This window comes from Rattus norvegicus, chromosome 11 (genome assembly GCF_036323735.1).
Source record: "Rattus norvegicus strain BN/NHsdMcwi chromosome 11, GRCr8, whole genome shotgun sequence".
Taxonomy (NCBI): Eukaryota; Metazoa; Chordata; class Mammalia; order Rodentia; family Muridae; genus Rattus; species Rattus norvegicus.
The window spans coordinates 49,391,077-49,416,889 of record NC_086029.1 but is presented as its reverse complement, the minus strand read 5'-3'; the positions used below and the strand labels follow the sequence as shown (position 1 = coordinate 49,416,889).

The 25,813-nt window shown below is 46.9% G+C and overlaps 1 protein-coding gene across 10 annotated transcripts in view; it reads left to right on the top strand.

The window, feature by feature from the left end:
- Dscam (DS cell adhesion molecule) overlaps positions 1-25,505 on the top strand; it is a 585,477-nt gene extending 559,972 nt beyond the window's left edge. For 8 of the 10 annotated variants that reach the window (XM_039087936.2, XM_039087935.2, XM_039087937.2 and 5 more), the window contains 4 exons: positions 1,843-2,040; positions 3,991-4,293; positions 14,189-14,251; positions 19,565-25,505. In XM_039087936.2, coding sequence (XP_038943864.1) covers positions 1,843-2,040; positions 3,991-4,293; positions 14,189-14,251; positions 19,565-19,920 — 920 coding nt within the window. In that variant the 3' untranslated portion in view covers positions 19,921-25,505. The remainder of the gene's footprint in view (positions 1-1,842; positions 2,041-3,990; positions 4,294-14,188; positions 14,252-19,564) is intronic. The other 2 variants (XM_063270257.1, NM_133587.1) reach the window with 2 other exon arrangements.
- Positions 25,506-25,813: the final 308 nt, after the last annotated feature.

Below are 25,813 nucleotides of genomic sequence, written 5' to 3'. Positions count from 1 at the left end.
GTATAGCTCATTTGCATTCTCATCAAAGCCAGAAACTATCTTCTAATAAAGCCGCCTTCTATGGAATTCTGCAAGAGATGAAATGCGCCTGAAAAAAAAAATCAATGTAGCCAAAAAGCATGCAGCAGGAGTGGGTCTTTTGATGACCCAGAGAGTCTTAAAATGTATTGATTTGGCCATCTTCTTAATGTTCCTCTCCTAAATCCTAGAATGATGGATTGGTTCAAAAGCCAATAACTAGAAACCTGCAAAGGGGAAAATCTTCCACTTGCAAGAAAGGCTTTTCCCTGATGCCCCGTGTCAGCATTTCATGCTCCAGTGGGGATTATGGACAAGCCATGGTCCTGTGCGCACCCAACTACAGCCAGGATCAAACTGGCCAAGTAAGAGAGGGCGCCTGGACAGACAGGCAGAAGAGCAGTGTCATGCCTAAGCTGCCATTGTTGATCCGTGAAGTGACTCAGGCTAAGTACCAATGCCAACCATCATTATGGACCAGCTGTATAGACAGCTCTAAAGACAGACCCTTGCACCTACCCTGCAGAGTCACCGGAGTTCATAGAAGCATGTGATTGAGCCTAGGTAGCCATGTCCAAAGTTGGGTCTCAGTTTGTTCCTTTGGAATAGTTGTACCAGTGCTGATCACAAAGTGGCCAGACTATGCCATTCTAAGAAGCAGAGAATTCAGACATGGAAAAGTCCCTTCCAGGACCCTGGACTACTTTCAGTTGGAGTCCCAGAAAAGCACTCCAGGGAACAGAACACCTCCCCTGGTCCATGGAATTTCAGGAAAGGTATTATTCTGGCTTGCTCCAGGGCCCAACACACATTGCTACTAGTATGTCCCTGTTCTTAGTTCACCAGGGTTGAGCTAAGACCATGCTACTCTCCATTCACCCGCTACCCTTAGTTCCAGATTTAAAGAAGACACAAGTCCCTGGAAGCAGCCCACACACACGTAGACCTTGACATTTTGTACAGACAGTTGACACATGCTACCCAGACTTCATTTAACTGTTTGTTCATATTAAATAGTTCAAGTCTTCAAGGTTCCCACGATGCTCAGCAAGGGACATACCATCACACGCCAAGAGGATGTTGGGACAGAAAAAAGAAATGTGGTCTTTTGTATCCAGGGTCTTCAGCTTAAATGACCGGATGGAAAGTTCTGACTGAACTGATAAGTTAACTTTAAACAAGGCTTCCAGCAGTCATTGGCCATCCTAGACTCAGACACAATTCTTGGTTCTCCCTGCAGGGGGCAACCTCCTCCTGTATCTATCTGTTTATAAGTCCACCAGCCACACAGCATAGGGACCCACCCTATTCCCCCTGTGACCTCCTCTTAACTGGTTATGTATGCGATGGCTGTTCTTCCAGATGAGATCATGTTCTATGACCCTAAAAAGTCAGGATGAGGGCATAACTTGAGGTGGAGTGGGGAGCAGGGTGTAGTTCAAGCTACACCAGCACAGAAGGGTAAATGAACCTCTGAAAGGAAATCATATTCAAAGACATTTGGCCAAGTGTGGCCAAGTTCCCTTCTCTTAGAAAGTTTAAGTGAAGGTTTCAGCCATTGTTAATGGCCACAAACAAGGTTCTGATCTAAAGTTTCCAAACCCAAAGGGGGTGTTCTTCAGCTTATGAGATTTTGTTAAATACTTAACTATCTGGCAAACTTAGTAAATAGGTCAGGAAAAAAAGGGAAGAAGGCTCTCAGTGGGGGAAAATCCAAGGAAGGCTTCCCAGGGGCTCCTCTGAGCAGGGAGGCAGGGAGGGTGGGCAACATCTACTGTGCCTGACCCTTGAAGACAGACACACATCATCCCTTGTTCTTTGCAGATCCCACCACCAGGAGGAATGCAAAGGCTGGACCCACAGCAAGAAACCGGTACGCCAGCCAGTGGACCCTCAACAGACCCCACCCCACCATCTCAGCACACACTCTCACCACAGACTGGAGACTGCCTACCCCCAGGGCTACAGGCTCCGTGGACAAGGAAAGTGACAGCTACAGCGTCAGCCCATCACAAGACACAGGTGGGCAGTGCACACTCCCCTCCTGGTCATAGCAGGGCTCCCCAGGCTCTGCGAGGAGGGAAGCCCGTGAAGCCTCCCTTTCCTCCCACCTAACTTTTCTAGTAAAGGTCACTTTCAAATGACAACTGTTTCCCCTGCCAGTTCCTAGGCCAAATGTTTAGCTGTCCCCATATGCAGGGCCCTACTGAATTCTGCAGGGTTGAGCCAAGTGCAGCCATCTCTCTTGCAGGTATCTTGAATCTCCCACCCATACTGCTCTCTCTCCCTTGTAGTTCCTACCCTACAGAAAGGCACTTTGACATCTCACCCACACAACGGCAGTAATTGCTGATTGTGCTCTGAGGGCGTCTGACCCACTCCCACCTCCAGGACTAAGAACTCGAGCTTCACATCCCTCCAGGACGAGGTCACAGCACCCCCACAGGGAGCACAGGCTGATCCTTCTGGCAATGAACCAGGTTGATTATACCATAAACAAGTCATCAGGTTGATGGTATCAACTACCAAGACTTCACTTCCGAACATGACCTCCTCCAAACTCTGAAAAGTTATATCTGAATCTAATAGCTATAGAGAATTTTAATACTCATTTTTTCCCTCTTCACAATACACTTCAAAAACAGGGCTCTAAAGATGGTACGTCACTGTGGGGACTTACTTTTATGTCTGTTATTTCTCTTAGAAGGTTCTCAGAGGTGACTTCAAAACTTTTCTGTAGGTTTAAAACACAGAGATGCCTTTGACTGAGGTGACACGGCCTTGTGGTAAGGCCTGTTTGCACTGGTTTTTGACCTATTTTCTAGTTCCCATCAAGATTGGTAACAGCAAAGGATGAATCCTGGGTATCAGGGACTGTTCTGCCTCGTGAGAAAGTCAATTTCAGTGCAGGGGTGGGGACAGGGGTTGTGTATGTGTATGTGTGGTATATGTGTGTGGTGTGGGGAGATGTGGAATGTGTGTGTATGTGTGTATGGTGTGGGGGATGTGGAATGTTTGTGTGTGGTGTGTATGTGTGTGGTGTGTGTGTATGTGTATAGTGTGTGTATATGTGTAGTGTGTGGGGGTGTGGGGTGTATGTGTATGTATGTGGTATATATGTGTATGTGTATGGTGTGGGGGGTGTGGATGTGAGGGATGGGGAAATGTACATATGTGTATGTGGTGTGTCTGTATGTGTCTGTGGAGAGTGTGTGTGTGTGTGTGTGTGTGTGTGCGTGCGCGCGCGCACATGTGTATGCTCTTGAACATACACTGCACATGTACTCACAGAGGCCAGAAGTTGACATTGAGTGTCTTCTTCAATCACCCACATCTTATTTTTTAAGATAGGGCCTCTTCCAGAACCTAGAACTCATTGAGTCAGCTAACTGATTCAAAGCAAGCCCCAGGGATTCTCCTGCCTCTCCTACACCGGTTTTTAGTATGGGTGCAGGAGATCAAACTCAGGTCCTCATGCTTGCATGACAGACACTTTACTGACTGGGCCATCCCTTCAGCCTGTCGTCTTCTAAGGATCATCACATCTTCCTTTCTGAGTTGATGCCCAGGGAACTGAACTTCAAAGCTTGGGTGTTTATGCCAATTACAGAGCCTCTGCAGTGCAGATGTGTTTGTGGGTTGGAGCAGGAAAGGGTGCCGCAGCGTTGACACTGCCTCCCAAGTGTCCCTGCCAAAAGCCAAATTGTTTGAGAGGAAGGCTTTGCTTATTTATAAAAATACCCAGGGCTGAGACATCTGACTGAAGCAAATGGTTTGATGGGAAGTCCCTGAACTTTGTTGATGGATCTGGCCTCAGAGCAGACAAAGCGGAAGCTCTGACTAAGCCTCCCCTAGATACAATGTATCCGCATATTACAGCCACAAGCCAGGAAAGGTCATTCATCCTCTTGGTCCAAACATAGGCTCTCAACTCATGCTGCCTCTCTTTTCTCTCTCCCGGGTGTGAGACAGACAGAGCAAGGAGCAGCATGGTCTCCACAGAAAGTGCCTCCTCTACCTACGAAGAACTGGCCAGGGCCTACGAGCACGCCAAGATGGAGGAGCAGCTGAGGCACGCCAAGTTCACCATCACAGAGTGCTTCATATCCGACACGTCCTCCGAGCAGCTGACGGCAGGGACAAACGAGTACACGGACAGTCTGACCTCCAGTACCCCTTCAGAATCGGGGATCTGCAGATTCACTGCGTCTCCCCCCAAACCTCAGGATGGAGGTCGTGTGGTGAACATGGCGGTTCCAAAGGCCCATCGGCCAGGTGAGGACCGTGAACAACCCTCAGTCCCCACACTGGGTGGGGGCTCCACTTACTGACTGATTGCCGTGGAGCAAATCACTGCAACAATTATTTGCTGAAAACGGCAATGTTAGTTTATTTTATTATGAATCCGAGGTTCGGTCAGAGTCTAGTGAGGAAAGCAAGCAATAGCTGTGGGATCCACTTCTTTAAAAAAAAAAATGGCTAACTCAACGGCCAAGTCTCTGCCAGCCATATTCCCCATGTCACCCTTCCCACAGGCGGCCTGAGCATCCTCCTAACATGATGGGTTAGTTCTAAGTACAACATTCTAGATGACAGACAGTGGAAACAGCCATGTCCTCAAGGTTGGTGGGAAACTGAGTCAGTCAGTTTACCATCACTATAATAAATCTCCCCAGGTTGGGTACTTTGTTAGGAAAGGAGGATGATTCAGCTGATTGCTCTGCAGGTCTGATGGCATGGTGTTGACATCAATGACCATGAAGCAAGGCCCCCGTAGTAAATGGCATGTGGGGGGAGGGGTATACACGTACAAAAAGACCACACAGTGAGAGGAGAAGTTGCTGTATATGAAAAGACTCTTAAAATAGATAGTTCTTAAGATAACTACTGAAGAACCACTCCTCGAGGGCAGTGTCCCATGACCTAACACTTTTTGTGATCCCACCAGCTCCCAGAACTAGCACTCTGAAGACCAAGCTTCCAGCACAGGGGTCCTTGGATTCACACTCAGCCAATCCCAACCCTAGCACTGACAACATCCTTTACACGGTGGTATGGTGTCCAGGCAGAGCCCAGGGGGCTCAGGGTTGAAAGAAAGACATCTCTCTTCTTGATGAGAAGAGTCAATGGTCAAGAGCCATGCTTTAAAGACTGTTTTACTGGGGTCTTTTGAAAAGAGAGGAGTCTTAGCAGGAGTCAGTACTAGGGACCTCCTTTTCCAAAGGTTCTCACTGAAGATGACAGAAACTGGAAGATGTAGGTCCTAGGGCTAGCATGACCTTCAGCTTGACATCGTGTGGATACTCTGGGCTTGTGAGAGCTAAAAACGTTACGCTTGATGAGAGGATAGACAAAGCACATGAGCCAAAGGTCTGGTCTTTCAAAGTGCAACATCTCCAAGGACTTCATGGTCTAAGCTAAAAGAAAAGGACCAGGAACTTCCACCCACCCAACCACAGAAGCAGAGAGGACCCTGGTTGGGTCTTGAGTTCAGAGAAATGAAAAGTTCTCTGTAGAAACTCAGTTATTACGTGTCGGCTGTAGTGCTGACAAAGCGTGCCCAGCACAACTGAAGCAAAGCTTCAGACTGAATCCACTGGGCCAATGGACTGCTAACCTAAGGAAACAGATTTGTTGTTTGTTTGTTTTCTGTTTTTTTTTCCATCTGGAAGGGCTGCTCATACCCTTTCCACCATAGACCATCATAGACCAGCCAAAGACGCACATTCAGCCTGACACCTTTTTTCTCTCTGAGCCACAGCACTGGACATATATCCCTTTAAGTTATGATCACTGTACTGAGTCTTATGGCATAGGGCAAAACTGAAATGAAGCCCCAATACATGCACAAAAACATGTAAAATGCTAATTCCCTACCCAGCAAGCAACCTCCCAAATAGACTCAAAGGTTGTAGCAGACGCAATAGAATCTTCATTTTCACTCTGTCTGCCTCTGCAGGGGAGAGGGCAGGCTGTTGCCCCCTTATGTCTTCATTCCTGTGTTTCGATATCCTTAGCTTTTATTTAAAAGGCAAATGAAGACGTGACAATGGCCCTTGAACCTTGCTCATCCTAGAGGTGACAAGAACAACAGGAGGAGAGATGAGCCACTGGGCACCCTCTGGCAACTGTGACACTGTGTTGCTGCTCTGGGTTTGTGCATGAGTGTATTGCCAAACACAGAGAAGCAGGGAAGAGAGAGTGTTCTGGGGGCACCAGTAGATCCCCAGTTAGTTATGAGAATCCCCAGAGTGTAGAGGGCTCAACACATACTGCTGGGGGCTTCTTCCTTTCTTAGTGGCCATTAAAGTCCTAAAAAAATCCACACCATCGACACAGCCTGTTTAACTACTCTCTGCTCTTCTTGTATAAGAGACTGTGCCACTACTTCCCCTTCGGGTGTGATTTAGGACATAGAAAGTGCTTCCAGGTAGGATGACTGCCCTACTTCTGCAAGCCTTTAAGTCATGAAAGGCCTGACCTTTCTTTCTGATGGTATGCCATCTGTATGGTTGGGTTAAGAGTTTATTTATTTAAAGTCTATACTTTGTTCGTGGCATTGTTACCTGGGTCCCTTTGGACCTCCCAGATATTTCCACAAAGTGGCTATCATCGTAAGCATTATTTAAAGTGAAGTGATATAACTTTGGATATGAATAATTTCTTAAGTCAATGTGAGTTCTGATGTCCACAAACTTTGTTTTTGTCTAAGCCACAGGACTGGATTATTATTGGATCTTTAATATGCTTTGTAGAGAGATTCCATCCCCAGGTCCATCCCAAGAACAGGTCTGAAGGTGTAGAACAGGGAGGTCAAGTACAGCACAGAGGATTTCCTGACAGAATTATGGTCATGGGTGACAGTGGCACCAGATTAACCTCTATGATTTGGGTCAGAAAAATGAGGGCCATAAGGTCAGGCAGAAATGACATCAGTCAGCCGTAAATGCACCAAGTTCATGCATAAATCCAAGCAAATGACCAAGAGTCTGACAGTTGTTTTACCATAAAACCACACCTCCCACTCCAATGGTCTTCTCTATCTTAATATCATGCCATGAAGATGATACAGGTCACTGAGGGGCAGCTGTGATGAGAATGAGCCAAGATGGCTGCATTCACATCAGGTAGAGGGCTGCCTGTCGTACCTTATAGTGCTCACCTCATATACGCCAGCAGCTCTTTGACCAGCACTTAACTAACCCATCCTTCCCCTGTGCCCTGCTCTGGATGAGGAATGCCATTTTCTGCTTCTGGGAACAGCCTTACCTTTGCCTGAATAGCTTTTTCTTCTCTACTAGCTCTTCATTTTATTGCCTTATCTTTTTACTTTGCCTGTCTTCAGCACCAACGATTATGATTCCAAACTTTCAAATTCCCTACAAATGGGGATCACGTTATAGATGTGAGCTTGACTAGGTCAGAGCTCCAAGGAAGGAAGAGGCAGGTCTTGGATATTTTTATCTTTCTCTCCCAGGGTCTGTAAATATCCAGTAGGCACCCAACCAGTATTCAAGAAATAGTTTTAAATGAATTAACAGCATTGGAATGGACATATAGTGCTATGCCTGTGTGTAGTGCATAGACATTATGGTCTTCATATCTAATGTTGTATTAATGATAAGACTGAGCAATTGGCTAATATTTTAATTACCAGAAGTGATGATTAGTCAGATATACTAAGTACAAAAAAACACTCGAGTTTACGCCAACATGCTTTTGAGAAAAAATAATATATTTTCCCCTCTTGCCCTTGACAAATCCAAACAAATCACTTCCAGATAGAGGATAACCCCTGTGAGTCATTTTACATTTTAATAATAATTCCAGGTTTGAATTTTTAAGATTTGTACATTTTATTACCAGGATCTGCTTGCTTTCTTCTGTTAGGGCTAGCTATTCACATCTTTGAAAAGGCCAAAAATTTTCAATCTCTATGTTCCTATGAGAAATTGCTGGGGTGTTCCAAGGACCTGTCTCCTTGATTATACTCTTATATTCTTAGTTTTATGAGTATTCTGTCACTCTTCAGCTAAGGCTTCTCACTTGTTTGTAATGTTTGGCCCATACACCTGAGCAATGGCACAGCAGGGAATGACAGATGAACTCACAGCCCATGCACCCTTCATAGCTGGCCCAGTAGCCCCAGGGAAAACAAGGACCCTAAGGTCTCTGCACCTACACTCTATAACATGGCTTCAAATCTGTCCATTCCAGCTCTCTCCCAAAGATGACTTCAAGGTTCCAGCTGGTCAATGGGTTGCCCATCCAATAGCTGCTATCTAGAGTGTCTGCCAAATAACCAGATATTGGTACCACCTCCTTCGGAGATCCCTGACTTTTCCTTTGCAGCTTGGCTGTAGATTTTAGTGATATTTGAATTTTTAGGGCCGGCACATCTTAAGATAGTTACCAGAATAAGATTGTTTTCTTTCTGTTCCTGTGACTAATTTATTGGCATCTCTGGCTTGGGAGATGAGAATATGGTATGAGACAGACTCAGAAAGACCCCACCTTGTAAGAAACCACAATGATGCAATTGCATGAGCCAACACCAAAGCTTTAGGTCTTGCTCAGTGCTTGCCAAAAGGGAAGAAGCTTAGGGATGGGGTACGATCTAGCAGTGGGTGTTTTGGCAAAGATGGTCAAAAAAGTCTCTCAGAGGCAATGAGATGTAAATTATATAGGAGAAGGAGGGTGGAGAAGACCCTGTGTGGCCATGGTTCAAAAGCAGACAGAGGAGAGAAAATAGAGGTTAGAGGTAGGAATGAACTTGATGGCTACAGTGAGTCAAGAGATCCATCTGACCCATCAAACATAGACAGGCATCTGAATGCCCCGGAAGAGCCAGGCCACCGGACTGAGCCTCTGCAACGTGCTTTTGTCCACTCTGCAGTTGATAGTAGAGCAGTGTGCTCATCCCTGCTCCTTCCTAGAAACCAGATCTCCCTGACAGGTAGCTGCAGCTCGGCTTCTTATAGATTTCCCTAGGATTCTTTCTAGTCTGTTCTCAGTGGCGGTCCCTCAGTGCACTCATTACCGAAAGACTCCTTCTCAATGGTTCTATTCTTAGAATTCCAAGTATGTGACCTAATTTGCTTTCTATTGCGATAAAAACCCATGACCAGAAGATACTTGGGGAAGAAATGGTTTACTTGGTGTACACATCCCAATCTAGTGAGGGAACTCAGGCCAGGAATTTGATCAGGAGCAAAGGCAGGGACCACGGAGAACGCTGCTGACCCCCTTACTCTCCTTCACTGCTTAGCATGCTTACCTGCTTTTACTATCCAGGACCATCTCTCTGCCCATGGGCCACACTACCCTCAGTGGGCTGGGCCCTCCACACCAACTATTAATCAAAACAGTACCTCAGACACAGGCCTCTCTGATGAAAGTGCTTCCTCCAATCCCTCCCCTCAGGTTACTCTAGTTTGTGTCAGGTTGACAGAAAACTAACCAGCCAATCATTTTTCTTGAGACAAAAGTTGAATATCTGCATTGCTGGGTTTTCAGCAGCCATCCTCTCTACTCTCCCCCTCTGTCCCTGCTTTAGAGAGGAGCCTTCTGTCCCTGAGATTCTAACATGGCTAAGTGCTCTGCAAAGTACATGGAGCCATTCCCATGGCTTGGGCTGTTAGTCATTCCCTCTCTCTACCTATGTGTTCTTGGCTACGACACCCAGTTTCTTTGGCTTCTGAGGCCCAGTAGGCAGCTTGATGCTTTCCTGGATGATTTTCCGGGGTTAGGTTCTAGTTGTTGGAGAGCTGAAAGCTGGATCAGTCTTTCAGGAGGTGTTGAGTCTCAAAACCTTGCCCTGATGGACCAGCGATATAAAGACAAAAAGGATACCTGTGTTCCCGTGAGTAACCAGAGGCAGCTTCCAGAGTCCTTTTGCCACAGAAGACAAGCAAACATGATCAATCCAGTGACTTAAAACTCACTGTAAACCCCATCAGAATGCATATGTGTGGACCACTACTATTGACTGAATCTCTTTAGTATAGAAAGATATTGAGTATTACCCCAACTCATGAAAGCATTAATATATTTAACTAATACCTCCCATGATCTCATTGGGTTATCTGAATAATATGTCATAATAGAGGCTGCAGAAAGGGGGTCCTAAATATACCACAGATAAATCTTTTAAAAATAAGAAACTGGACAAAACCCAACTATGAAGACAGGCATGTTCGCACTCGCACGCGTGCTCACACATACACCACATGCATACACGCATGCACACACACACACACACACACACATATTCAGCATCATGAAAGTCTACAGGATATTCTGTAGAGACAAGAATATTGTCTTTTAACATGGTTCCATGTGGCTTCTGCTAATATCATATTTTAATGCATCTCATATCCATGACTGGAAAAAGCAAGACATTATTTCAAGAAATGTAACCACTAATCTTTGCTATGGCTCCCTACCACTCTCGAGGTGGAAGCTGATAGAAGAATCAAACCCCATCTTCTCCACCAGCCTCACCCCTGCTCTCCACTCTCCAACTTTTGGCCCCCTTAAACTCTGAGTTAGTTCTACTTTAATTCAGCTCCTGCTGTGGCATAGACCTAGGTCCGCCATCTTGTTTGCTGTGGTTGGAGGTTAGGATTGTTAACCCATTTCATAACGCTGAGCAATAAAAGCCCCTAGCCCATGCTTCCTCTTGAGTCAACTGCCATTTTGTGCTTCCCCAGAGAGCGTCTTGAGAGGGCTAGGTCTGTCTTAGAACCTCATGTCCCTTCCCAGTGTTCACAGTAGGTAATCCAGTACCCTGGTTCATGAACTCTCAGCTGCCTTGAGTCCAGAGAAGAGTTTCTGATTCCAGTTTGATATAAACTATTTTACTATTGAAGGCTATTGAACTGTGATCAACTCAAAGCCCTACCCCATACCTCAGTGTAGTTTTTAAAGTCCATCAGCAAGTAGGAAGATCACAATATCGATGTACTCTTAAAAATGCATGAAGATTCCAAACCACAGGCCAAGAACAGTAACTGAGCCCAAACGCTGGGCCCTCTGATATTAATGTCACATTATTTATTTAGAGTTTCTCCTCGTTCCTGTTTGGGAGTGAAGACTCGTTTACAGAGAGGTTGGTTTACAAGGTTTTTATTACCATGGTATGACATTAATATTAAACTAAGAACGTGTGAGATCCCGTCCGCATGAGCTGAGGGCAGAGCCCACAGTGGCCTTCCATCACAAGCTCCTTAACTGCAATGATGCAAGGCTCATCTCCATGGCCATGGCCAAAATCAAGGTCCAAGTGCCCTCCACTTCTAAGTTCTGCATCAATATCCAGCCACATCTGAGCACAGACACCAAAACCTTGTTAGAAATGGATGAAAGGTGTCGTTTATGTCTCCCAGGAGGCAGTTTGTGCCCCTGAGAACTGTGGTACACTTAGCTTTTCCATGAATTTGGGACAGCATTTATGTAGCTTCCTCGTTCCTGGATAACAAGGTATTGCAGGGGAGGAAGGAAAGTCAGTTTCAGAGTACAGTATATCCCTGGTGCCCAGCCCTTAAAGTGCAGGAACTTATTTCTTCCACAGGACCCACTAACCCTACAATTTACAGTATTACAGGTAAGACAGCTTAGTGCCTAAGACTCTGTCAGGCTGAAAAACCTCAAGACATTTCGATGCCTCTACACTTGACTGTGGGAGCTTCAGGGAGTGGGGGTCCCAGAGCTGTTTGGAAGCAGAGGAGAGATGAGCATGAACTTGCAAACCTTGCAACCACCTCACCAGAATCACTGGGATAAACATCTGGTTTTTGGCTCTGACCACTGTGTGACTGACCTTCCCATGGTCTTCCAGGAAGGTCAAGCTCTTATGGGCTGGCACATCGTAAAAGGTAGTGCCCTACACAGGTTGAGTTTAGTATGTCCCATACCGAATTGGAAGGTAAGGAGGGCCTGCTTACAGTTTTGTGAACTTTTGCCATTCACACTGAGGACTCCTAACAGCAATGACATCAATACTTCAGGCAGGGTAGTTATCTGTGGTACTGGGGTATCCTGAACACCCCGTACACTTTGACCCATAGATGCTAGCAACATACCTCCCTGATCCCCTCCCCCATAATAATAATGTCACATTTCCCCAGGGGTGAGGTCAACCTCAGCGACTGGCCAAGATCAGCTACTGCTGACTGTGTGGTATATGACAACTGGTCATGAGGTCAGGGGACAGGGACGAAGTGGGTAGACCGATTCCCGCTCCAGGGTTTTGTAAGCATTCTAATGGATTTTGCCCTCCCCTTCCCAGAAATGACACACTAGTCTTTGTGCATGAGTCTGAATACATTGAGAAAGCTCAAGAAGTTTTTAGCTAAAACGAGGCAACATTTGCATACAGCAGCCTGCACACCATCAGGACACACAGGGCCTGGCTGGCCCCTTCCTTGGCGGAGGATGACAGGGCTCTGAGCCTTAGGTGCTGATGGATGAGAGGCTGTAGTAGCAGGATTCATGGGTAGGAAGGGTCAGGGAGGCAGTAATTACATCTGTATGCTGACTGGTTAGGGGAAGGGAGAAATCGATGCCAGTTTACTTAATCTGGACTTTCAGAAACATTACTGTCACTGAAGGTCCCCAGAGGGCTACGGCAGGGGATGAGAAATGAAACATTGTATCAGAAAATAACACATAGCACTGAGTTAATGGCTAAATTGCCCTCCTCCCTCCAGACGTGAGTCAAATCCAAGGCCTGGGCTCCTCCCAGAAGGGAGGTGGTAGGTGCCATTTGTCATCTGTAGCAAGACCCAGGGGAAAAGGCTAAGAAAGAATGCCTAGAACAAGTGTGTATCATTCCAGTGGGTCGCACAATATCTTTGAGACCGAGTGTAGTGCACAGGTCTATCATACTCACCTCCCTCATGTCCCCTGAGTCACAAGAGGCTTGTCTTCTCCACATCTATTCTCTACCTTTCATTTTCACCTCTCGATGGCTGCATTTCCTCTTCTTGCCCTCTGCTTCCACCTTCCTGCGTGTATCCATCTCTGATCTCTGACTTCCACTGTTCCTTCACTCCTTTGGCTGTCTCTCATCCCGTCCCCGCTGTCACCCCGCTTATCCCACCCTGCCCAGCCTCACGTGCCACCATATGCTCAGCATCTGTACCTGTGCCTCAGCGTCCTACTGTCCTGTGCTTTGCTGACACAGAGGCGTGGCCTCCAAGAGCAGGGAGCAGAGGGTCTTGATCAATTGGTGTGCAGATGCCTGCTTCAAAGTTGCCTGAGTCGATAGCAGACTGTGTTAAGGCCCAGATGAGAACTCTATCAAGCCTGCATTCCTGCTCGGCTTGGGAAGGAGGCATTCTCTGGGTTAAGGAAACTTAGGGGGAAGCTAAACAGGCAGGCAGTGGGGTGAGCAGAGAAAAGGGGATGGAGGATAGAGAACAGAATGCAGTCAGATGTTCCTCTTCACCTAGGCATGGGTGTTTTCCCACGTTCCTGATCTTTCTGTAAATGACTAACACCACTTACCCCAAAGCCACGCTGCAGACTACAGCCTGTCTCTCTGCAGATAGCGCTTTGACTCTAAGGTTTGTGCAGCACCAGATCCCACACACGGGCTGCCCAGGGTGTGTGTACCTGCCAAAGGTAGCCTCCGGGTATACAACCCCTGGTAAACATGGCGTTCAGAGCAAAGGGCTCTTGCACTGCTGACTGCTGGTGCTTTGAAGTATGGGCAACACAGAGGCTCCTGGCTGACCAGAGTGGGGTCCATTTCCTCTGTGGAGCGAGAGGAGCTGCAGGAAGTCAGATCCAGTAATCCCTCCCTGCCAAGCTCTGGGTTGTCTTTGGGGCCAGATCAACAAGGTCTGCTTCTGCAGGGTGCACGCAAGGGGCTGCGGCTCGGGTTTGGCAAAGGAGGAAGGAGGGATGGCAGATGGCACCAGCACCAGCTTCAGCCGAGCCTCTCTGGGCTCCTAGCATTCGAAAGAACTTTCTGTAGCTTCTTTAACCCTTTCTCTTCCCTTGGTTGGTGGAGGCAGAAATGACCAATGGGAAAGAAGGGGGCGTGCCTGCTGACGGGGAGACCCTAAGCCCGGCACAGACAATAAGGAAAGGTATCAGTTTCCCAGGCTTGCTGTGACAAGTCAACACAAACTTGGGAGCTTAAAACAGATTTATTCTCTCGCAGTTCTAGAGACCAGAAGTTCAAAGTCAAGACACCAGCTGACACATGTTCCTCTGAGGGCTCTAGGTAAGAGCACATTCACGGCCAACCCCGGCTCTGCTGACTCCAGGTTACCCCTGGGCTTATGGCCGCACCACTCTGGCTCTGCTTCTATCCCCTCATGGCTCTCCCTCGTGTCTCTGCGCCACCCACGTTCCTCTGCCTGGCTCTTTAAGAGACACACATCACCGGATTTAAAGCCCATATTAAATCCAAACGTTCATTTCTCAGGTAACTAACTTCATCCCATCCGCAAAGGCCACTTCTCTGGACGAAGCCACACTCAGAGCCCTGGACCCATGTCCACAGGGGCTGCTAATCTGCTCTCTCATTTAGAGCTCCACCTCTAAACTCCTGCTCTGTGGTGAAACTTGCATGTGAACTACTTAACGGTTGCCTTGCCACAGCCCCCCATAGTGGATACAGCATTCCTATCTTAGGGACAGGGCAACCTAGCCCAGATCTACACGAGTCATGTTCGGAATGTCCCCCCAAGCTCCAGGATACACTTAGTCCACTGGAGTCAAGAATGAGTGTCTCCCATATGATACAGACAGGTAGGGGGCAGGACAGGAAGTATGTCAGAGTCCAGTAGTCACCCCCTACCCCGAATTCTTCTCCCATCTCCCAATCGGTATTTAACTAGTGTGTGGGCTTAGATTTCAATCGACATAAAATGCTGACCATAAACACAGCTCAGTGTTTCCTTGCCCGGGTGCTTCCTTCCCCATAAACACATGCATTATTAAGTATGTCCGTTTGATGCACTCACACAGCTGAAAGAGTCGCTCTGACCACTGATTAGAAAACACACTCTACATTTAAGGGGGCAGGGGGAGCCAATGAGATGGTAACTCCTGTTCCTGAAGAGATATTAGATGTCCGGAGCTGCTTTACAGACCTTCAAGGAGACCTGGCTCTGAAGATCTTTACAGTTAATCATGAAAGATCTGCATTTCTAATATTTTTTAACCTATATATAAAAAAAAACCCTTTTTAGGTTACTATACCGAAAGAGAGAACTCTGATGCTACGGGCAGAAATCTCAGGCACCAAGTTTTTAAAATATTTATTTACATAATCATTGTGTGTGCATAAGTGTGCATGTGTAGAAGTCAGACAACAACTTGTGGAAATCCTTTCTCTCCCTCTGCCACATGGGTCCTGGGAATCCTACGCAGACCTCCAGGCCAGGTGGCAAGTGCTTTTACCTGCTAAGCCATCTTGCCAGCACGGGACATTGTGTCCTCACTTCAAACACATTTGTCTCGATCTTCTCAATCCCAAAATAAGAGCAACCTGTAATCTGCTTGGGACTGAGACACTACAAGCTTGTTAGGGTCCGTGACTGCCTGGGACTCTGATGCAGAGTGAATGGGTGAAGACCAAGACCCAAGTATGTCACAGCACATTAGAAATATCCCAGGCACACAAGATAGAGTCAGATCTCAGAAGCAGTCACAGATCATCTTAACCTGGCCCTTCAAACAACCCCGAATAAACACCCAATCTTAAACACTGGGACACCGGGGTAAAAATAACCACACAATTGAATAAAAGAGTAAATCAGTACAATTTGCTCACTGGACTCCTGGAATAAACATTCACTTTTGGGGAACTAGATAGGTAAGATTTTACACATATCAAAATTGGTCCAGTGGCATGTGTTGATTCATAAAGCAAGCATCCCTCACATTGAGAAATAATCTTCCATCTACTTCTGTGCATGCGTAGGTTTGCGCGGTTCGTGCATGTGTGCATGCTATGCTTTCACTCTCCTCCCTATTCATTAAGGCAGGATGGCTAACTCGACCCCAGAGCTTGCCAGTATGGCCTAGTCCTGCCAGCCAGCTTGCTCCAAAGAGCCTGTCTCCATTGTAAAAGACTCTGGAATTACAGGCAAGCAGTCGCACCCACCCAGCCCCGATCTGGATGCTAGAGATCAAAACTCCAGTCTTCATGCTGACAAGTATAACAAACACTTTTTCCACTGGACCGATTTCCTAGCCATCTGTCTCACTTCTAAATGGCATGTCTGTTAATGGTTTTCTATTTGTTCCTACATAACTAGTCCTTTGACAGAGAAAGCTGAAGAACAGATACATTACCATAATGAAGAAATGAATCTAAGACCATAAGGTTTCCTTTTTTTAAGTTAAATTCTTGTATTTTTACAAATTTTAGCAAATTCTATCCTTTCACTTAGTGTCTGCAGAGGTCACCTCTGTCTGAAGCAAGTACCCAAAACCCTGTTTGGAAGGAGAGTAAAACTGTGTCATTTCACTCCACCAGAGGGTCATGGTCAGTTTACTGAGTGTTGGGACTAGACTTCCACAGGACTCAGTCTTATGTGTGAAGTCAGTACTGAACACTGAACTCTGTTGAATTCCATGAGCCAAACTCAGGGAGCTTGGCCAGGGCATTCAGGTGACTGACACATGGTGGTTCTCAATGATTCCATGTAATTCCTCCTCATCTGTCTCTCCACAGTCCTTACAGGGAGGGCAAAGACAGCCTGAGGGAACCAATGAGGGAATGGAATCTTCACACGGCCAATACCATGCCGTTGTGACACTCAAAGGAATCATTTGGCAAATTTCCGAAGAACAGGGTCACTCTTTCTCACATTCTAGGACAATCTTAAAGAGAATGGTTCGTTTTGAGGAGAGGAAATGGTCCTCTAAGGTGCTTTTCAGTGCTTGCCTTGGGTTTACCTCTCCCTAGAAGCCTTATGCCATGGACTATGGTCCCTAACATCCTGCTGACTGTTCAGAGAGGAAAGCAGAGAACTTTCTGGGGTGCCCAGTTTAACCCTGCTATAGACAACCTGGATGGGGACCTTGAATTTACGGAAGATGAGGAGCCCCAGAAATGCTTTGAAGCAAAATAAGTGGGAACTTTTCAGCCATTTTAGTCAGAAAGGAGAAGCTGAACTGTGCTAGGGTTGTTACGAGAGAAGCCCAATCCCTCCAGATTCAACATGTCTGGTCAACCCACCCTCTAACCTGCCATCTTTTCCCTGTACAGCATTTCGTGATCAGTGGTTTGTGTTTGTTCAATTCTGTTAATGCAACAAAATACCAAAGGTGGGTTAAATTTATGAAGAAAATAAGTTGTTTTAACTCAGTGTTGAAGGCCTAACCCACAAAAAACACAATGCCGGCCCATGGTGGACAGTGGAAATGTGACCAAAAGGTCACCTCTTACCACAGGAAGACAGTTCAAGGCTCAGATCCCTGTATCTCTTCCAAGGTCCTAAGACCCCACACTAGACCTGAGGCCCAAGCCTCCAGTGTATGAACACATACATACCACAGCGCATTGTTTAATACACATCTACTATCCACCCTCTCTTCTGAGCTTAAAACCTAGAGGGAGTTGCACTGGACTCACCCTTCCCCTGCCCCAGTGCTGCATCCTTCATATCTCAGTGCTACTGTTCTCTTACATGCCATAGCTGCTCCCACCCCAAGAGCAGGCCATCCTGCCTCTCCCATCAACACATTCTCCTCAGCTGGAGAACCGCATACACCCATCATACTCTCTGACTTGAGCTGCTCACCTAGTGTGTGAGCCAAGACACTGAGTTCCTGAGGCCTCAAGATAGGCAGGTGACTCTCGTAGGGTCCTCTCAACCTGCTGCACACAGTCCTAGTCTAGATGGGCCTTGAATGGAGAAAAGTAAGATGCGTAGATAGGCTAGAGAGTGATCAATGTGTCTTCCAGGATAACAGAGGCTAAATGCCAAGGTGAGTCCAGCTCAAGCTACAGAGCATGGCTACCTTCAGAAGCTTACCCTAGTGCACTGTTTGCAGGGGTTTGTGGGATGGACTAATGACTCTACCCAAGGTCATGGAGATGGAGGAAAAAAAATCAAAAGATACTATTAAAATAGAGTAACCAGGAAAGGAAAGTGTCACAAAAAGACAGATTTTAATGTCTGAAAAAAAAATGCTGACAACATTAGGCAATGTTGGCCACACAGGAAAAAAATGGGGGTATTTAGGGTCTGAGAGGCCCTGAGGACTGGTCTTCCTGACCTGGATTTGCAGACTGCAGTCTCTTATACTCAGGGGGGGATGTCTATGTGCACGAAGCTTCTCAAGTTTGTACCTGGGACTCAGGAGATCACAGACAGGAGGATTTATTGATAGCAGATGGCACACCTGGAACTCCCAAACGAGGCTGAGGAGAGTTCTGTGTTGTGAGGCAAAGGAGATACAGTAGAGGAGAGTTAAGAGTGGCAGCCAGAGTCACAGAGGTAGCTGGGAGAGAGACCACAGAGCTGAGGCAGAAGAGTGCGGATAGCATCGAACATTGCCAGGGTTGAAGCAATGACAACTGGAGGCTGGGGGTGACCTCCAGGACAATGGCTCCTGAACTTGAAATCTGCAGATGTCATGTCGGACAGTTCAGAGTCAAAGGGAAATGGACGGCAAGGCAGATGAGGCACAAGGGGTTTCCTGGGAAATTCTCCAGGGGATTAAGAGAGAAGACCAAGGTAAAGGAAGGAAGGGTGCAGGGACCATGATACAGATCTAGAGGAGCAGAAGGAGGTAGAGAGAAACAGAGACCTCAGTATTTACCTCAGAAGGTAACCAGGTAACAAGACATCGTGGAATAGAAGGGGACTGTGAGGAAAAGGCCACCAGGCTAGCCTTGCCTGTTACAGTAGAAGGATACCAGAGGAAAGGAAGCCTCCACAAGTGGGGGTGTCAGTGAAGGCTAGCATCAGGTACCCCCTTTCCCTAAAGCCAGTTCCCTTGATGAAGAAAGGAAGGTGTGGTCTAAGCTGTTCTGATCTCCACCACAGCATGGCCAAGACAGAGGGGGAGAAGGAGACAGAAGCCTTGGTGAGAAGCTGGGGGCTGGACCATTTTCACCTCCATCCATCATGTGCAGTGGCCCAAGGTCACGTGGCTCCATACATAGTCACACAGTCAAGAGTAGAGCCAGTTGTCCCTTTCTTCAGCATCTTTGGCTCTGCTCTCCAGCCCCTGGACCCCACACTTTCAGTCACATGTGGGGTTTGGTCTGAAAGTTCATATCCAGCAGACATGTTGCCTCTGGTGTACACTGATCTTCTGGCGCGGGTGTCCAGACCCTGTTAGCTTCATGCCTCAGGCTCTCCTACTGCAGAACTAGTATTCTGTGACCAATGGGAATGAAGCCTGAAGACTATGGCCCGTGCCTCTCTGAAGTGCACTCGAAGGAGGTGTCTTAAGAAATGTCGCAACTCAGGGCGGACTTTTTGTCTAAAGTCCCCACCGTAGGTTTCCAAGGTGATCTGCCCTCTTAGGCAAAGGAGGAAACCATCTAACTGTCTGTGTTTGTCTCCAGGCGACCTCATACACCTGCCTCCATACCTGCGAATGGACTTCTTGTTAAACCGGGGCGCACCAGGCACCAGCAGGGACCTGAGCTTAGGACAAGCGTGCTTGGAACCCCAGAAAAGTCGGACCCTGAAGCGCCCCACGGTCCTTGAGCCCACCCCTATGGAGGCTTCCTCCTCCACCTCTTCCACGAGAGAAGGACAGCAGTCGTGGCAACAAGGGGCCGTGGCCACCTTACCTCAGCGAGAGGGTGCAGAGCTGGGACAGGCAGCTAAAATGAGCAGCTCCCAAGAGTCGCTGCTGGACTCTCGGGGCCACTTGAAAGGAAACAATCCCTACGCAAAATCCTACACCTTGGTATAACACATGGCGCGGCTGGACAGCGGTTGTAAATACAATTTAAACGATCCAATCAAAGCTACCTTTTTTTTACGGAATTCCAATATTTATAATTAAAGAAAATTGCCAAAATATATTAAAAAAAAAAAAGAAAGAAAATACTGAAACCACAGACAGCGCAAAGACTACTCTGCTTTTTTTCCGTCTGAGTGTGGGCTCCATCTGCCTGGGCATCTGAGTTTTGGGGAAAGAAGTCCAGTTTTATGATTTTCACAGGCTATAGCATTTTTACCGATTTTCTACAAAGTGCATGGGGACTCATTAAACCTTCTGAACAGAAGAAGTTCTAGCACACAAGAGTCAAAAAAGGAAATGGGGGGAACTAGCCTATTTGTGAATCGAGGAGGGACGTTGACGTGGGGGCAGGGGACAGCTTCCGTCACCTCGCACACCTTTCCTTCCCACTAGGGACCTGGCCCTCGGTTTGATTTTTCTGTTGTTAATTAGGATGAGTGCTGTCAGTGAGGGGGTGGGGGTGGGAACCCATTCAGTTTTCTTTTCTGTTTATCTTTTAATTTGACGAGACACTCTTTGCATTTTGTCTAAGCGAAATAAAAGAGAAAAGGTGGTCTGCCTTTATTTGCATGTCTGCTGAAACCTCCTATCCATTGCTCGGGCCTCCTTCCTGCTCATACTGGTGTCTGTGAACAAAATGGCTGGACCTGGTGCCCAATCTAGGAAAAAAGATGCTAAGTTCTGAAGAGCTCAGGTGCCGCTGGGAAGAGACAAGAAGATACAACATGAACTCCATGGACGGAAACCAAACCAAAGGCAGCCTGGTCTCTGTCCAGTGTTCTAAGCCCTTCACAGGACTCGGGTCCTTGTCAGCTGCAGGACCCGCTCTAACTCGTTAGGGTCAGCAGACCGTTTCCAAATCCAGCGCACTGATCTTTGTCAATAAAGTTTTATTGGAAGAAGTCCAAAGGCCCTACGCTCCATGTGCATTATCTGTGGTTGCTTTCATGCTGTGATGTCAAGTTGAGTGACAGTGTGTCACGCAAAGCCAGTATTCTCTGGCTCTCCGCAGGAGATGCTTGCACAACCCTGAAGTTGCTTTAGTCCTGACTTGTCTGAGAAAGGAATGGATGCTGTGTCCCACCTTCCCTGCCCTGCCCTGCCTCCACTGTGACCGACAGATTCACAGCAGACTATCTTCAGATGTGGTGCCTCCGATCCTCTCCTTGGCACCCAGAGAAAAATCTGGGTCTGTATATACCCAGTCTGTGTACAAGGGTGTTCCTCCAAATCCCAGGTTTTTATTTTCCTTTCTCTGTGTCTAAATGCACTGTCATGGGGCTCACTCAAACATAGAGCCTACCAACAAACAGGAGGTACCATGTTCTACATCCCTTGGCTCTTCCACAGTGTGCCTTAGAAATAACCTGCCATCCTCTAAGGCAGAAAAACCCCATTCCAGACACCTTCCCTAAGAGGGAAGGAGAACCAGGCCTGTTGCTTTAGTTTTGGCACTGACTGGAAAAAAACTGAGCCCACTTCCATAGCTCTCCGCTTCTGATTAACGACACACACAAGTACCTCTTAAGACCTTCCCTACGTGTCCCCATGAAGGCCACCAGCCAGAACCCTGGTGTAGTCATTACTATCTAGAACTCACTTACAGCACTCCATCCCCCACTTCCTGCCTCTCTTTTTCATCCTTCCCTCCTCCTATCGTCCAGACAGACTTTATACCTCGTGAGCTTCAGATGCACAGAGCACAGGAAGGGCCAGTACAAGACTGCGTCACAGCCTCGAAACGGCTCTGACCTTAGGGTTATGTGACAGTGAGGTGTGTGTTGCCTGCCATGGTTTCAGAGCACAGTTTATTCTTGACGTCCTCATGGATGCAGAAGGATCAAGTTGCAACTTTCTAGAGACAGAAAAACCGTAGCATTCACGGGTCTGAAAGTTGTAGAGCTCCCACACTTGGAAGTTTATTCTTTTTCAGTTTTTTTTTTCTCCCAAGATGTACAAAACAATAAAAGATTTGATGTGTTTGCCTCTGCAATGGATTGCTTGCAAGGTTTCTGCCTTAAAAATGCCCATTAAAGTGAGTTCCACATGCAAGCACTGTATCAACCCACCCCCACCCCAACCCCCCGCGCCTCAAGTAGGGTCTGACACTGTCTAAAAAGGGATTGTAGAGCTGTGAATTAAAAGACCATCACTACAACAATATCAGTGAGTTTTCCTCTGTACCCTCCTGTCTCTATTCTGGTTTGTTCGGGGGAGGTGAATGGATTATCTGTGTCCCCACATAGGACTGAGAAAAGAAAAGTACAGTTCCATCCTGGAAAGTTTTACTTTCCTTTTCTAAAGAGTTCGTCCCAGGGATTACTCCAGTTCTCAGACCAACAAAATTTCTCTTAGATTGACTCAGATTACTTCTTTAGCTGCTGCCTAACAGTTTGGGGGTAAATAGGGAAGAATTAGTGGCTCCGTAGGACTGGGTATTCTTTAATCCATCCAAATAGCCCCTCTATAACATAAGCAAGTAGAGGTACTTATGAACCTCATGGTGTTCTCTACCTCTGCAGTCTCCAGATCCTGGGGCTTAGCACCCATGTCTACCTGATGCTTTTCTTATAGTCATGTCCACGCAAGGCTAAGAAAAGAGGATGGAAGATCTGAACAGTGAAATAGCACGATGCTGGTCCCACGCAAGGCCGGCAAACTCTGAGGCCACCCTCTTAGATTGCTGAGAAGGCTCTTGAAACAAGCAAACGACTTCTCTCTTAAGGTCTTTCTGACCTGGTGCTATGATATATGAGCAACTGGATTCCATTTTAAAACAACCAGGACAGCATCCTGGGATGGAGAAGCCAGGCACTAGTTTGCCATACTCTAGTTTTAGAAAGGTCTAAAGGAATTGAACAGTGGGCCAAAACCGGAAAATCTTAGTTTAACTTTCTAAAGAATATGATCCAGAGGTGATTGTGGCTCTTAGATAAACACACTAATACTCAGGGCTCCAGGGACTACACAGCTCCTCTTCTCGATTATTGGTCCAAAGTGACCAGCAAAGCATGAGGCAAATGAAATGGAGGGAAAGGTTTCCCCTATTTTTCTCATAAATCAAGTAGTTGCCGCATTTAACAAGGGCTTAAATCAAGAAGGAATACAAAAGACTATTTTTGTCAAAATGCTGAAGGAGAAGCCACGAGATGATCAAGATGGTAGCTATAGATATAGGACCCTACTGACTGAAAGCAGGGTGGGTCACAGCTGATAGGATCATCCCAGGTTCATCAAGCAGGAGCTGGGATTATGTGCTAGAAGGCATACCTCAGTACCCTGTCCCATGGGCACCCAACAGTCAGGAATGTCTTCCCAGTAGGGGCTTTGGGTAACACTTATTGTTCAATGAAGTTTGCATAGAAAGTGACCTTGAAAGACAGGGTCAAGTGTGTCCTTGATTAGTGAGGGTGGGTTTTCCTGTAAATAATGAAAACAACTTCTCCCTCTGAGACCAAGCCCTGGCAGGGTCTCCAGATGCCCCATTCAGACTTAGCACTGCCTAGATAGTAGACAAAGTCTGAGTTCATCCCTTCACTGGTCTCCGAGATCCAGGAGGTCAGGGAGCATCCCCTACTTTCCAAATTCAGTCCCAGCTTACCTTCTCCACTGGACCCCTGGTGGCCCCATGTCACACCACAGTGTCCCAGTATCCCCGTCTACACATGCTTGTTATATCTTCTGACTCACTGTGCAATCTGTTACCTAAGATGTTATCAGTTCTCCTGCCTAAGCATATATGCTCCATTAGGAGAAAGATTTGTCTTCATTGCTTTTGTCCTCACTTTCTAGAAGGGAGTGTAGCAAGCACCCTAAATCCAGAGAGGCTCAGCTATAACATGAGCTCTCTGTCCACAGAGCATCACACAGACTGCTTGGCAAACTGGCAGCCCCAGCTCCTGCACCGTGCACCCTGTAGAGACAAGATGCAGCTCAGACCTACAAGGGACCTATCCATAAGTGTTTTGACTTTGGAGAAATTGTTAGTCAGTTTTGTTGTTGTTGTTGCCTTGGTTGTTCCCTCTCTCTTTTCGAACTCTAACTTCCAGTCAGAGCAAATTCTAAAACTTGGGGAAAGCGACTTTGAGCACCTGGCAGGGCGCTTGCTTCATCTCCCCAAGCAAAGCCTGCGAGCCTTTGTATCCTGGAGACTTCAAACAAACTGTAAGAAAGATGTGTTTTTCAGTCCTAGCTCTGTGTCCCTTGAGAGGATAGGATTCTGTCTCAAGGAGACAGCCCTTTTGTGGAGGAAAACTTGTGTATGGGGCACACAATTATGTGTGCATCAGTGGCTGGGCAGTGCTTAGGAGGGTCACTGGGCACAGCAGGGCCTGGATCCATTTGGTACCACAGAATCAAGACAGAGTCTCTAAGCACAGTATGTAAAGAAACTGGGTTGTACTTCCAGAATTGAATTATGCCGAGGGTCCCCTAGTGCTAACCTCTGTAAGAGGACCCACTCCTAAATACAAAATTAAACAAGTCTTCTGAAGTAACACTTCTTGGGTGGAATAACAATGGCTCTACATTGCGACCCAGGATTCAATGCCAGGCAGATGGAAGTCTGGCCTTACCTTACCTTGAGAAGGTCTAGTTCATACAGCCACCAACAAACTCAATCCAACCAAGCAGGTATGCATGCCTTCCACCACCACAGCCCTCCAACTATCCTCCATGTTGAGATGTCAGTGTGTTAAGCCAGCACTGACTGGACATGGGATAGGACAGCATCCCTTTCTGCTGGAACTAACCCCTCCAGTTGGTTCTCTGTGAGGCTCTTCCATGTCTCTTGGATTAGAGCACAGCACTTCACATGTGTAACAAGAGCTGACACTCAACGTCAAGGTGCTGATATTCTCAGTGAGAAGACACAGAGCTATGCTGTGAACTGAGAATCACGACAGCGCTTCCGTAAAGGCTTCTCAGAGCATTAGATTAGGGAACTTCACCACTGCTATGTCGCTCACTGTCCATGCTCATCAGAGACCTTTCTGGAGCTTTGTCTCTGCTTGCCTGCCTCTCGTGCCCACTCTTCAGAACACGGCGGTTGCATGGAGACTTTGAGCTTTCACAAGGTCCACCACATCACAGTAAAAGAGACCTGGTACACTTCTGGATACCCGGCTTTGACACCAACACCAACTCTTCCAGAAGCTCATCATGGGATCTCAAGCAAAGTCAACCACTGGCTGTGGACACCTGTGCACAGGTGGCTAGACCAGATCTTCAAATTCTGCTGACTCCCAGGGCATTGGATCTCCTCAGTATCTATCTCCCACAGCGGATATGTGAAAGTCGTCACAGGGGCAATACTACTCCTCATTTGTTCTGTTTTTCTGTGGTTTGGAGTTCTTTTTTGTACTCCTTCTTACACTCTTCACAAGCAGCAGTACAAGCAGGCAAATGCTTTTAGGGTTCATTGTGAAATGAGGATGGGGTGCAGGAGAATTGTGGGATGTAAAATGGTAGTCTAAATGTCCATGAGCCTGGTGTAGAAAGCAGATTTTAATCTTTTTAATAAACTTGTAAACTCAGCTTGTCATCACGTTTATTTGTTTGCTGGAGACAGTGTAGACCCAGGCTGGCCTCAAACTTTTAGCAAACCCTTCTGCCTCAGCCTCTGGAATACTCAGATTATAGGTGCAAGTCACCAAACCCAACTTCCATGTTTGTTCTTTATTGGGGAGGGGACAGAAAGAAATAACAACAGCTTTGGCTTGCAAGCTAAAAGCTCTAGAGTCTATACTATGGGTTGCATGAAATCTCACATGCTGGTGCTGTGGCCACCTTCCCCAGGGCCTTGTAAATAAAGGCTGCTCTTTAGTCAGGGCTCTACTCAAAC